This window comes from Sinohyriopsis cumingii, unplaced genomic scaffold (assembly GCF_028554795.1).
Source record: "Sinohyriopsis cumingii isolate HCF-2022 unplaced genomic scaffold, ASM2855479v2 utg001397l, whole genome shotgun sequence".
NCBI lineage: Eukaryota > Metazoa > Mollusca > Bivalvia > Unionida > Unionidae > Sinohyriopsis > Sinohyriopsis cumingii.
Window position 1 is genome coordinate 3,589,008 of NW_028315993.1, and position 14,792 is coordinate 3,603,799.

At 34.9% G+C, this 14,792-nt stretch overlaps 1 protein-coding gene across 1 annotated transcript in view; it reads right to left on the bottom strand.

Annotated features, from left to right (window-relative positions):
* The window catches only part of LOC149772552 (uncharacterized), a 187,124-nt gene that overhangs the window by 79,283 nt on the left and 93,049 nt on the right, over window positions 1–14,792 (bottom strand). Inside the window, exon 5 of the mRNA XM_089947671.1 lies at window positions 7,388–7,654. Coding sequence (XP_089803797.1) covers window positions 7,388–7,654 — 267 coding nt within the window. The remainder of the gene's footprint in view (window positions 1–7,387; window positions 7,655–14,792) is intronic.

Sequence of the window (14,792 nt, forward strand, 5' to 3'; positions counted from 1 at the left end):
AAAATCCCAAACCTGAATCAAATTGTTACGAGAAATTTTAAGTAGATTTATTACATGATTGCTATTGAGTTTAAATATTGTATAATTATTATATTGTAATTCTTTATAAAGCCGCTGCAATCTCCCACTACAGTGCTTAAGTATACGAGTACCAAAAACAAATTTCATTGAAATCATGCTACTATGTCAGAATGTTATTCAGTCAATCTAATAAATTTAGCTGTTACTATACACAAATTTAACAACAGAGTAGATTTCACCATAATATGGTGTATTATAACGTTGTCTTTTTTGCATTTAGACAAATAAGACTGCTCAATAATATTAGAAAGTGATAGTGTTGTGACACTGTGTTGATGTAAAGTCACTATGTGAGATTGAAAAGCATGTTCTATATCACATTTATAATTTATAAAACTTGTAAGTCTTGAACTCTGGTCTTTTGGATATATAAAACATGGTGTGTTACAATATACACATGTAACAATGCACTTTTTCCCTGAAGAATCCAAGGTTTTAATCATGATTCCAAATTATTTTCAGACAGGTTCCATTCTTTTAGCCTCCCAAGTTATGCATTTTCATAATACGATTCTCACCAAACTGTGCGTGTTGAAAGTTGCATTCTGCATTAAAATAGCATTCTGCAAGTCTAGATGCAATCTCAAAAGCAATCACTTACTTTTCACAATAAAAATCCCATTCATTAATAGATAATGTGATCATTACAAATTATAGCTATATTATAATGCAGACCAACAATATGGTCTCCAACATTTTGTATTGAAAAATAAAATGGCTTTCAAAGTGTTAGTATAAAGCACGTTCATATAACAATACTACTAATATATTAATATGTGATCTGCCCAAGATACAATAATATGCGCATATAAACGTCTTTCAACTCTGTGCCGTGGATTCTAAAATTATATGTCAATGATGAATTTCCACTCATTAATCATTAATGACTTACTTAAATAACGATAAAAGGTATTAGTAATCCTTGTTGTCCAAATGAATTCAATGTGGTACACTATTTCATCGCAATCCTTTCTGCTCTCCATTGCCCCCATGCATAAGGGACAAAATATGCATGCATGTCGAGTAAATGAGAAAACTAAATTAGACTGAATGAAGACCTTAATACTGGACTTGCACCATGTAACCTACAAGAATATGGTTCATCATAACAATACAGGCAAAATTCCATGTAAAGATGAGGGTAGATAACTTTCACTTGTATCATACAACAATACCTATGGATCTAAGAAAGATGGTAAAGGTTAGTTCAAAATGACCAAATGAAGAGAGAGAGAGAAAGAGTTATGTTTGTTTATAGGCCTTGTCAATGCACAAAGTGACACAATGACTCCAATCAACCAAATGAAGAAAGAAAGATAGAGAGAGTGAGCTAATGTTATTTACGAGCCTTGTCAATGCTCAAAGTGTTAAAACATTCATCCAAATGAAGAGAGAAAAAGAGAGAATTGCATGGTCTGTAGTAAATGTTAATTACAGAAGAACAATGGCTTAGATCAAATGAAAATGTATTTAACACATTTAATTACCTCTTGTTAGTTCGTCATTTCGTTTAGTTACTATCCAGGCTAATTTCCATGTGGCTGTACGTGAATGGCGGAGTGTTCAGTTTCAAGATGCTAACCATGTGTTTATAGTGATCAACTTTCTTCATTGAAACCATCTTTCTTGGTTAAATTATAGGTGTGTCTTATATTGATCTAATTAATGTGAATAAAATAGAAACTCAGCTATGAAAACAATCATTATATGACTTTGCACAGGTAAAGTATTTTTTATGTTCTTACATATATGTACTCCATTCCATGACTTTATACAGGTACACGGTACATTCTATGATATAACATGTCTGTAAACCATTCTGACTTTACACAGAGAAAATAATGTTATAACAGGTATGTATAACAGTCCACAACTTCACAGAGAGACACGTCATTCTATCAGAGGTTAGATGGCAGTTATCGGTAAGTGCGAGTGATATATTATATACACCTCAAGCATTTCAAGACTTTTCCCTTCTGCAAAATCCTAACACCAATATATGTTATATGCACCACAAGCATTCCAAGATGTGTCCCTTATGTAACATTGTAACACCAATATATGTTATATGCACCAGAAGCATTCCAAGATGTGTCCCTTATGTAACATTGTAACACCAATATATGTTATATGCACCACAAGCATTCCAAGATGTGTCCCTTATATAACAGTCTAACACCAATATATGTTATATGCACCACAAGCATTCCAAGATGTGTCCCTTATATAACATTGTAACACCAATATATGTTATATGCACCACAAGCATTCCAAAATGTGTCCCTTATGTAACAGTCTAGCACCAATATATGTTATATGCACCACAAGCATTCCAAGATGTGTCCCTTATGTAACAGTCTAGCACCAATATATGTTATATGCACCACAAGCATTCCAAGATGTGTCCCTTATGTAACAGTCTAACACCAATATATGTTATATGCACCACAAGCGTTCCAAGATGTGTCCCTTATGTAACAGTCTAGCACCAATATATGTTATATGCACCACAAGCATTTCAAGATGTGTCCCTTATGTAACATTCTAACACCAATTATTATATGCACCTCATGCATTTCAAGATTTTCTCTTATGTAACATACTAAAACAAATATATGTTAACTGCATCTCAATCATTTCAAGATGTGTCCCTTATGTAACATTGTAACACCAATATATGTTATATGCACCACAAGCATTCCAAGATGTGTCCCTTATGTAACATTGTAACACCAATATATGTTATATGCACCACAAGCATTCCAAGATGTGTCCCTTATATAACAGTCTAACACCAATATATGTTATATGCACCACAAGCATTCCAAGATGTGTCCCTTATATAACATTGTAACACCAATATATGTTATATGCACCACAAGCATTCCAAAATGTGTCCCTTATGTAACAGTCTAGCACCAATATATGTTATATGCACCACAAGCATTCCAAGATGTGTCCCTTATGTAACAGTCTAGCACCAATATATGTTATATGCACCACAAGCATTCCAAGATGTGTCCCTTATGTAACAGTCTAACACCAATATATGTTATATGCACCACAAGCGTTCCAAGATGTGTCCCTTATGTAACAGTCTAGCACCAATATATGTTATATGCACCACAAGCATTTCAAGATATGTCCCTTATGTAACAGTCTAACACCAATATATGTTATATGCACCACAAGCGTTCCAAGATGTGTCCCTTATGTAACAGTCTAGTACCAATATATGTTATATGCACCACAAGCATTCCAAGATGTGTCCCTTATGTAAAATTCTAACACCAATATATGTTATATGCACCTCAAGCATTTCAAGATGTGTTCCTTGTGTAACATCCTAACACCAATATATGTTATATGCACCTCAAGCATTTCAAGATGTGTTCCTTGTGTAACATCCTAACACCAATATATGTTATATGCACCTCAAGCATTTCAAGATGTGTTCCTTGTGTAACATACTAACACCAATATGTTGCATGCACCTCAAGCATTTCAAGAGGTGTCCTTACCTAACAGCCTAACACCAATATATGTTATATGCACCTTAACCATTATCAAGATTTAAACTGATGTAAAATTCCAGATCCAATATACATCCTATGAAGCATGTTCAAGATCTGACCCTGGCATAACATCCACATCAGACATGCCTACCCCGGAAAATGCTTTTGAGGGATACTACCCAACAAAATGAGGGACACAAATGTTAGCATGAATAAACACAACACATTCTTTAAAAACATCACTAAATACCAATAAGTTATGTTTACAGTAAATGTTTTTATATAAAACCCAGTACCCACCTATTTATAGTATATACAAATATACAAAATTCAAGTCCAGGTTTATTCAATTCAAGATTAGGGACCTGTATTATGCACTTTTCAGGTCCTGCAGTTCATTTTTATTGTATATCCCATCTGAAGCTGTCCCTGGCCTACTTTTTTACATTAAAAGTGCCTATACAGTCCCTAAACTCAATTTACTCACGAAATCTGTTTGATTTATCTCACTAGGGAGAAAACTTGCTCAATGTGCAGATGAATGAGGTTTCATTGTTCGAAGCATTATTTTTGGCAATATTTTGAAGACAGCTGATCCATCTTCCTTGAACTAGCTGACAGCAAGCCAGGTTTCATTGATTCTGTTTCTCAGACATGACTGATTATCTGTCAACTGATGTGCCAGTTCCAATTTCATATCTGCTACCGTCATTTTCTCAGGCAATTATACTGAAAATAATTTCAAGAAATTATCCAAAGATGCCATTTTATCTTCGAGTTGCAATGCTGGATCCAACATTTCAGCATGCTTTAATAAATCATCTTTATGTTGGAACTTGTCTCCGTATTTTGCTGCTGTTTCAAAAAATTGTTTTGCCCCATCATAAACATCTTGTAGCCTCTTTTCTCTCAGGTGGAACTCATCTTTTCTAGCAATATACTGTTGAAAAATGTCCAATCAAAAGATCTTTATCCTCTTTCTGATGGTGTTGAAAATCAAACTGTACTTCTGCTGTAGACTGTTAAAGCATAGCTGAAAGCTTCGTAAACTGCAAAAAGGATGGTTTTAAGAAGCTTGTCAAGACGTCTTTTTAGCGACTTTATTAATGGTAGCACACTGTAGCTCTGTAGTCACATTATCAAAGGCTCTAAACTGCAAAGGGATGGTTTTAAGAAGCTTGACAAGACGTCTTTTTAGCGCATGTATTAATGGTAGCACACTGTAGCTCTATATCAAACGGCTTTAGAGCATCTACCAACAAAAGAAACAAAAGGCGATTTATTGGAGAAAAGAAGGCTCCTCAGCTTACTTACTCATTTTTTTCCAGATTTGGATGATGCCGACTTCTCTTGCTGTTTGAAAAATTCATGCAAATGAGGGTCCCATTTGTCCAGAAGTCTTTGTATGCACCTTTTAATGCTAAGCCATCTAGTTGTGATGCGTTTTTAGAATTTTATTTGTTTTTGTATCTTGTAGAATCAACATATCTTTGAGCACTACATGCTGTTTACTGCATACGTCTAAATAATAGTATGCATTAATCAAAAACCGTTCAACATCTAACAAAAGACATGCAGCACCTTTTTCAGCAGTAAACATATCAGGTGACACATACAGTCTGAAAGAGACAAATTGGGTCGCTCTTAAATCATAAATCCATACACTCATCTGTCCTTCCCAGCCATCACTGGGACAGTGTCTGACCCTAGAGCTAAGCAATGCTTACAAGGAATATCATGAACCTTCAGTTCATTCTGTATTGGATCGAATATTTCTTCATCTGTTGCAAAGCTTTCATAAACAGGGATTGAGAGGATAGCCAATGTTACTGATGATGATAACAGATCAACAGTTCTGATAACAAGAGGAAAGATCTTTAGTTTACTCGATCATTGCTTCTGTTTGTATAAACAGATGAACATGCAATTCTGCATTCCTTCAGCTAATTTATATTAGTAGTACTGGCCACTAATTCTTTAACTTATCAGTTCTTTTTGATCTACCACACTGAAAATGCTTCGCAATGTCTGAGTAACTAAACACAATTTTAAAAGCCTTTGAAAATTATCAAGTGCACTCATCAGCAGACTGAGCTCAGTGATATTATCTACTACCATATTTTCAGCTCTAATTACATCAGACGTGGGCATTCATACTAGAATCAACAGTATGAAAATGTTCGTTAAGTATTTAACTTCTTTTCAAGGTCAAAATGTCTTTTTTCTGAAACATATCAGCGTATATCAAACATTCCTCCTAACTTAATTGAAAATTCACAATGCAGATGCTACAGAACGCATTGGTATCTGTAATATTTCCTGTTTTATGAATTCATACTCTGCGAATTCTTTATGAAAATATTGGTGAGCATCTTTTTGATGCAGGTTTTGATAACTTTCCTTGATATATTATTGATTTTTAGAAGTCACGATTTTTTTCAGAATCAAAAACAATTGAAAACAAAATCTAAAAGAAGAATATGTGAATGTTGACTGGCAGATCTGAATCACTCAAGACACGCAGTGGTTGCACTTGCTGTTTCCATGTTGAAAATTTCCTGTTTACCGTTCGGTGACATGAGAATTTCTCATCAACAATTTTGCTGATTGTCAACACTAAATGCATATTTGCAGGAGGCTAAGGCAAATATGTCCATTTTGAGGGACCAATACACAAATTACGGGACAGTAGGCATGTCTGCCACACACCAATTTATATCGTATGAATCTCCAACATTTTCAAGATTTGATCTTGGCGTAACATGCCAACACACTATATCTCATATTAATCTCATTAAATTTCAAGATATAACCCTGACGTAACATCGCAACACATTATATCTCATATGAATCTCATGCATTCTCAAGATATAACCCTGGCATAACACCCTAACACTTCATATCTCATATGAATCTCATGCATTTAAAATATGACCCTGGCTTAGCATCCCAACACATTATATCTCATATGAATCTCATGCATTTTGAAGATATAACCCTGGCATAACATCCCAACACATTATATCTCATAGGAATCTCATGCATTTTCAAGATAAAACCATCTTCACAACACCAATAAGTCAATGGCTCTCAAGCATTTTCAAGACTTGTCCATTATGTACCATCTATTACAAATATGTCACCTGGATCTCTAGTATTTTCAAGATATGACCATTATGTACCATCTATTGCAAATATGTCACCTCGATCTCAAGCATTTTCAAGATTTGACCATTATGTACCATCCATTACAAATATGTCATATGGATCTCAGGCATTTTCAAGATCTTACCATTATGTACCATCCATTACAAATAATCACCTGGATCTAAATCATTTTCAAGATCTGACCATTACGTATCATCCATTACAAATATATCATATGGATCTCAAGAATTTTCAAGATTCGACCCTTGTGTAACATCCATCAGAAATGTCACATGGATCTCTAGCATTTTCAAGATCTGACCCTTGTGTAACATCCCAACACCAATATATGGCATATGGATCTGAAGCATTTTCAAGATCTTACTCTTGTGTAACATCCATCATAAATGTCACATGGATCTCAAGCATTTTCAAGACCTGACCCTTGTGTAACATCCATCACAAATGTCACATGGATCTCAATCATTTTCAAGATCTGACCCTGAAGTCCAAGCAAACCTAACACCTTTCTTTTTTTGTAATTTTATTTTGTTTGTTTTTCTAAATCCTGTTGTATATGTTATGTTAACTAATACTGTATTGCGCAGTAGTTGTAATGAAGCTTAGGGATAATGACAGCCTACCTGCACACTGTACTGTCCATTCCCCTGTGTCCAGATCAATTTTGCAACAATGTTTATACACATTGATTCCTTCTGTGCTTTTCCTCTCAGATATATCGACTTGCTGCCCAAGGAGGCGCTTTGTTAATGTTGTCTTTCCAACTCCAAACGGACCAACCACCATGACTCTAATGTTATATACCTTCTCCTTTCCATCCTGAAGAGCCTTTTTGTACAACTTTAGTGATTCATTATCCATACGAAGAATCTCCACAGGAATTGTAGTGTCTGAAAATAGAAACAAAATATGGAAGATGAATTTTAAAATCAGCATTCAACAAAGTAAAGTCAAAACTGCGATATTTTAATTAGAAATCATCACACACATGCAGGCTTATTTGATGGCGACCAATTACGAAAAAAAGTCAAAGGTTCAAACCATATAAAAAATGTATGATATTATTCTGAGTATGCAGAAACGACACTAATTTTAACGTAATATTTACTTTCGCATACTATCTTGTCTACTATTACAGCATAGGCTCATGCCCCATTCTCTCGTATAAAAGTTCATAGGCCCATTCACCATTCTCCTGTACAAGAAAGTTCACGGACCCATGTACCATTCTGCTGTACAAGAGAATTAAAAGGCCCATGCAGCATTCTCCTGTACAGGAAAATTCAAAGGACATGCAACATTTTCCAGTTCAAGAAAGTTCATAGGCCCATGCACCATTCTCCCATACAAGAAACTTCATAGGCCCATTCACCATTCTCCTGTTCAAGAATCTTCATAGACCTATGTCCCATTCTGCTGTACAATAAAACTAAAGGACTCAGGCAGCATTCTCATGTACAAGAAAATTCACAATAATGGTTAAAAAGCATGACAGCATTGTATACATGATGGGTTGTATCATATTGTGATAATGGTTGAAATGCACGAGCGCATTGCATTCTACATAAAATGTGTGATATCATACTGTGATAATGGTTGAAATGCATGACAGCATTCTACACATGATGTGTGATATCATACTGTGATAATGGTTTAAATGCATAACAGCATTCTACACATGATGGGTGATATCATACTGTGATACTGGTTGAAATGCATGACAGCATTTTGCACATGATGGGCTATATCATACTGTAATAATGGTTGAAATGCATGACAACATTCTAAACATGGTGTGTGATACAATACCGTGAAAATGTTGAAATGCATACAGCATTCAGCACATGATGGGCTATATCATACTGTAATAATGGTTGAAATGCATGACAACATTCTAAACATGGTGTGTGATACAATACCGTGAAAATGTTGAAATGCATACATCATTCAGCACATGATGGGTTATATCATACTGTGATAATGGTTGAAATGCATGACAACATTCAACACATGATGGGTTGTATCATGCTGTGATAATGGTTTAAGTCCATAACAACATTCTACATAACTAGTATATCTGCAGCAGTTAGAGCACAACTTGAAGGTATAAATCATTTAATGTTTTGTTTGATCTGTAACATCACATCCACCCATGATGGGTTATATCTTACAGTGATATGGTAGAGATTTGTCATGCACAAATCACTGTGACATCACACCAATATATGACTGGTTGTATCTTGCAGTGATATGGTAGAGATGTATGTTGCATAAGTCATTGTGACATCTCATTAGTCTGGGTTGTATCTTAAAGTGGCATGGTAGAGATGTAATGCACAAGTCACTGTGACATCACACCAACATATGGGTTGTACCTTACAGTGATATGGTAGGGATGTATGATGCACATGTCACTGTGACATCACACCAACATATGGCTGGTTGTATCTTGCAGTGATATGATAGAGATGAATGTTGCACAAGTCATTGTGACATCTCATTAGTCTGGGTTGTATCTTAAAGTGGCATGGTAGAGATGTGTGATGCACAAGTCACTGTGACATCACACCAACATATGACTAGTTGTATCTTGCAGTGATGTGGTAGAGATGTATGCTGCACTAGTCATTGTGACATCTCATTAGTCTCTGTTGTATCTTATAGTGGCATGGGAGAGATGTGTCATGCACAAGTCACTGTGACATCGAATAAACTTGAATTGTATCTTAATTTGACCTACATAAAAGTAAATGCTTTGTTGATGAAATCTGCTGATATATATATATATGTATGTATATATATATATATATATATATATATATATATATATATATATATATATATAGATAGATAGATAGATAGATAGATAGATAGATAGATAGATAGATTGATAGATAGATAGATAGATAGAATGTTAGAAAAACAAAATCTGTACTGTCCAACTGTCCCAAATTTTAAAACAATTGCACTACTAAACACATTCCATTTGGCCTGATAGACGAAGTCTCAATGAATACCTGGTGCAACAGATGTAATCCTTTCATGAATCCCAGATATGATAGGTGAAGTCTTAATACGAATATCATGAATGATAGATGAAATCTGAGCATTATTACAAGGTGTGACAGGGGAACTCTTAACATGAATACCTTACATTTATACACAATATATCAATGCACCATCTTGTCTAACTGAAACCAATCAAAGCAGAAATACAGTGGTTATCTATAGTTTCTGAATTAAATTAATTCTACAAAATGTACTTATTATCAAATCACACAATCAATGTATGTTCAATGTACTTATTATAAATCACACAATTAATGTATGTTGAATTTCGATATTGATGGATGGTAATCAGAGTTCACTAACTTCCAAGACTTATAACAAATCATCAAGCTGAGAATAATAAAGTTACAGCTCAACCTGATTTTTGTTGTAATCGAAGTGACAATTATGTACATAGATGTATCATTATTTTGCTGATGTTATCAATTAGGTCTAGGACTACATGGTTATTTTGTTGATGGTTGGAATCAGGTCTAGCACTATATGGTTATTTTGTTTGTGTTATGAATTAGGTCTAGGACTATATGATTATTTTATTGATGGTTGGAATTAGGTCTAGGACTATATGGTTATTTTGTTGACGGTTGTAATTAGGTCTAGGATTATATGGTTATTTTGTTGATGGCTGGAATTAGGTCTAGGACTATATGGTTATTTTGTTGATGGTTGGAATTAGGTCTAGGACTATATGGTTATTTTGTTGATGGTTGGAATTCGGTCTAGGACTATATGGTTATGTAGCTGATGGTTGGAATTAGGTCTAGGACTATATGATCATTTTGCTGATGGTTGGAATTAGGTCTAGGACTATATGGTCATTTTGTTGATGATTGGAATTAGGTCTAGGACTATATGGTTATTTTGTTGATGGTTGGAATTCGGTCTAGGACTATACGGTTATTTTGTTGATGGTTGGAATTAGGTCTAGGACTATATGGTTATTTTGTTGATGGTTGGAATTAGGTCTAGGACTATATGGCCATTTTGTTGATGGTTGGAATTAGGTCTAGGACTATATGGTCATTTTGTTGATGGTTGGAATTAGGTCTAGGACTATATGGTCATTTTGTTGATGGTTGGAATTAGGTCTAGGACAATATGGTCATTTTGTTGATGGTTGGAATTAGGTCTAGGACTATATGGTCATTTTGTTGATGGTTGGAATTAGGTCTAGGACTATATGGTTATGTAGCTGATGGTTGGAATTAGGTCTAGGACTATATGGTCATTTTGCTGATGGTTGGAATTAGGTCTAGGACTATATGGTCATTTTGCTGATGGTTGGAATTAGGTCTAGGACTATATGGTCATTTTCTTGATGGTTGGAATTAGGTCTAGGACTATATGGTCATTTTGCTGATGGTTGGAATTAGGTCTAGGACTATATGGTCATTTTGTTGATGGTTGGAATTAGGTCTAGGACTATATGGTCATTTTGTTCATGGTTGGAATTAGGTCTAGGACTATATGGTCATTTTGTTGATGGTTGGAATTAGGTCTAGGACTATATGGTCATTTTGTTGATGGTTGGAATTAGGTCTAGGACTATATGGTTATGTAGCTGATGGTTGGAATTAGGTCTAGGACTATATGGTCATTTTGCTGATGGTTGGAATTAGGTCTAGGACTATATGGTCATTTTGTTGATGGTTGGAATTAGGTCTAGGACTATATGGTCATTTTGTTGATGGTTGGAATTAGGTCTAGGACTATATGGTCATTTTGTTAATGGTTGGAATTCGGTCTAGGACTATATGGTTATGTAGCTGATGGTTGGAATTAGGTCTAGGACTATATGGTCATTTTGCTGATGGTTGGAATTAGGTCTAGGACTATATGGTCATTTTGTTGATGGTTGAAATTAGGTCTAGGACTATATGGTCATTTTGTTGATGGTTGGAATTAGGTCTAGGACTATATGGTCATTTTGTTGATGGTTGGAATTAGGTCTAGGACTATATGGTTATTTTGTTGATGGTTTGAATTAGGTGTAGGACTATATGGTTATTTTGTTGGTGTTATGAATTAGGTCTAGGACTATATTATTTTTGCTGATGGTTGGAATTAGGTCTAGGACTATATTGTTATTCTGTTGATGGTTGGAATTAGGTCTAGGACTATATGGTTATTTTGTTGGTGTTATGAATTAGGTCTAGGACTATATTATTTTTGCTGATGGTTGGAATTAGGTCTAGGACTATATTGTTATTCTGTTGATGGTTGGAATTAGGTCTAGGACTATATGGTTAGTTTGTTGGTGTTATGAATTAGGTCTAGGACTATATTTTTTGCCGATGGTTGGAATTAGGTCTAGGACTATACGGTTATTTTGCTGATGGTTGTAATTAGGTCTAGGACTATATGGTTATTTTGTTGGTGTTATGAATTAGGTCTAGGACTATATGGTTATTTTGTTGATGGTTGGAATTAGGTCTAGGACTATATGGTTATTTTATTGATGGTTGGAATTAGGTCTAGGACTATATGGCCATTTTGTTGATGGTTGGAATTAGGTCTAGGACTATATGGTCATTTTGTTCATGGTTGGAATTAGGTCTAGGACTATATGGTCATTTTGTTGATGGTTGGAATTAGGTCTAGGACTATATGGTCATTTTGTTGATGGTTGGAATTAGGTCTAGGACTATATGGTCATTTTGCTGATGGTTGGAATTAGGTCTAGGACTATATGGTCATTTTGTTGATGGTTGGAATTAGGTCTAGGACTATATGGTCATTTTGTTCATGGTTGGAATTAGGTCTAGGACTATATGGTCATTTTGTTGATGGTTGGAATTAGGTCTAGGACTATATGGTCATTTTGTTGATGGTTGGAATTAGGTCTAGGACTATATGGTTATGTAGCTGATGGTTGGAATTAGGTCTAGGACTATATGGTCATTTTGCTGATGGTTGGAATTAGGTCTAGGACTATATGGTCATTTTGTTGATGGTTGGAATTAGGTCTAGGACTATATGGTCATTTTGTTGATGGTTGGAATTAGGTCTAGGACTATATGGTCATTTTGTTAATGGTTGGAATTCGGTCTAGGACTATATGGTTATGTAGCTGATGGTTGGAATTAGGTCTAGGACTATATGGTCATTTTGCTGATGGTTGGAATTAGGTCTAGGACTATATGGTCATTTTGTTGATGGTTGAAATTAGGTCTAGGACTATATGGTCATTTTGTTGATGGTTGGAATTAGGTCTAGGACTATATGGTCATTTTGTTGATGGTTGGAATTAGGTCTAGGACTATATGGTTATTTTGTTGATGGTTTGAATTAGGTGTAGGACTATATGGTTATTTTGTTGGTGTTATGAATTAGGTCTAGGACTATATTATTTTTGCTGATGGTTGGAATTAGGTCTAGGACTATATTGTTATTCTGTTGATGGTTGGAATTAGGTCTAGGACTATATGGTTATTTTGTTGGTGTTATGAATTAGGTCTAGGACTATATTATTTTTGCTGATGGTTGGAATTAGGTCTAGGACTATATTGTTATTCTGTTGATGGTTGGAATTAGGTCTAGGACTATATGGTTAGTTTGTTGGTGTTATGAATTAGGTCTAGGACTATATTTTTTGCCGATGGTTGGAATTAGGTCTAGGACTATACGGTTATTTTGCTGATGGTTGTAATTAGGTCTAGGACTATATGGTTATTTTGTTGGTGTTATGAATTAGGTCTAGGACTATATGGTTATTTTGTTGATGGTTGGAATTAGGTCTAGGACTATATGGTTATTTTATTGATGGTTGGAATTAGGTCTAGGACTATATGGCCATTTTGTTGATGGTTGGAATTAGGTCTAGGACTATATGGTCATTTTGTTCATGGTTGGAATTAGGTCTAGGACTATATGGTCATTTTGTTGATGGTTGGAATTAGGTCTAGGACTATATGGTCATTTTGTTGATGGTTGGAATTAGGTCTAGGACTATATGGTCATTTTGTTGATGGTTGGAATTAGGTCTAGGACTATATGGTTATGTAGCTGATGGTTGGAATTAGGTCTTGGACTATATGGTCATTTTGCTGATGGTTGGAATTAGGTCTAGGACTATATGGTCATTTTGTTGATGGTTGGAATTAGGTCTAGGACTATATGGTCATTTTGTTGATGGTTGGAATTAGGTCTGGGACTATATGGTCATTTTGTTAATGGTTGGAATTCGGTCTAGGACTATATGGTTATGTAGCTGATGGTTGGAATTAGGTCTAGGACTATATGGTCATTTTGCTGATGGTTGGAATTAGGTCTAGGACTATATGGTCATTTTGTTGATGGTTGAAATTAGGTCTAGGACTATATGGTCATTTTGTTGATGGTTGGAATTAGGTCTAGGACTATATGGTCATTTTGTTGATGGTTGGAATTAGGTCTAGGACTATATGGTTATTTTGTTGATGGTTTGAATTAGGTGTAGGACTATATGGTTATTTTGTTGGTGTTATGAATTAGGTCTAGGACTATATTATTTTTGCTGATGGTTGGAATTAGGTCTAGGACTATATTGTTATTCTGTTGATGGTTGGAATTAGGTCTAGGACTATATGGTTATTTTGTTGGTGTTATGAATTAGGTCTAGGACTATATTATTTTTGCTGATGGTTGGAATTAGGTCTAGGACTATATTGTTATTCTGTTGATGGTTGGAATTAGGTCTAGGACTATATGGTTATTTTGTTGGTGTTATGAATTAGGTCTAGGACTATATTTTTTGCCGATGGTTGGAATTAGGTCTAGGACTATACGGTTATTTTGCTGATGGTTGTAATTAGGTCTAGGACTATATGGTTATTTTGTTGGTGTTATGAATTAGGTCTAGGACTATATGGTTATTTTGTTGATGGTTGGAATTAGGTCTAGGACTATATGGTTATTTTGTTGATGGTTGGAATTCGGTCTAAGACTATATGGTTATTTTGTTGGTGTTATGAATTAGGT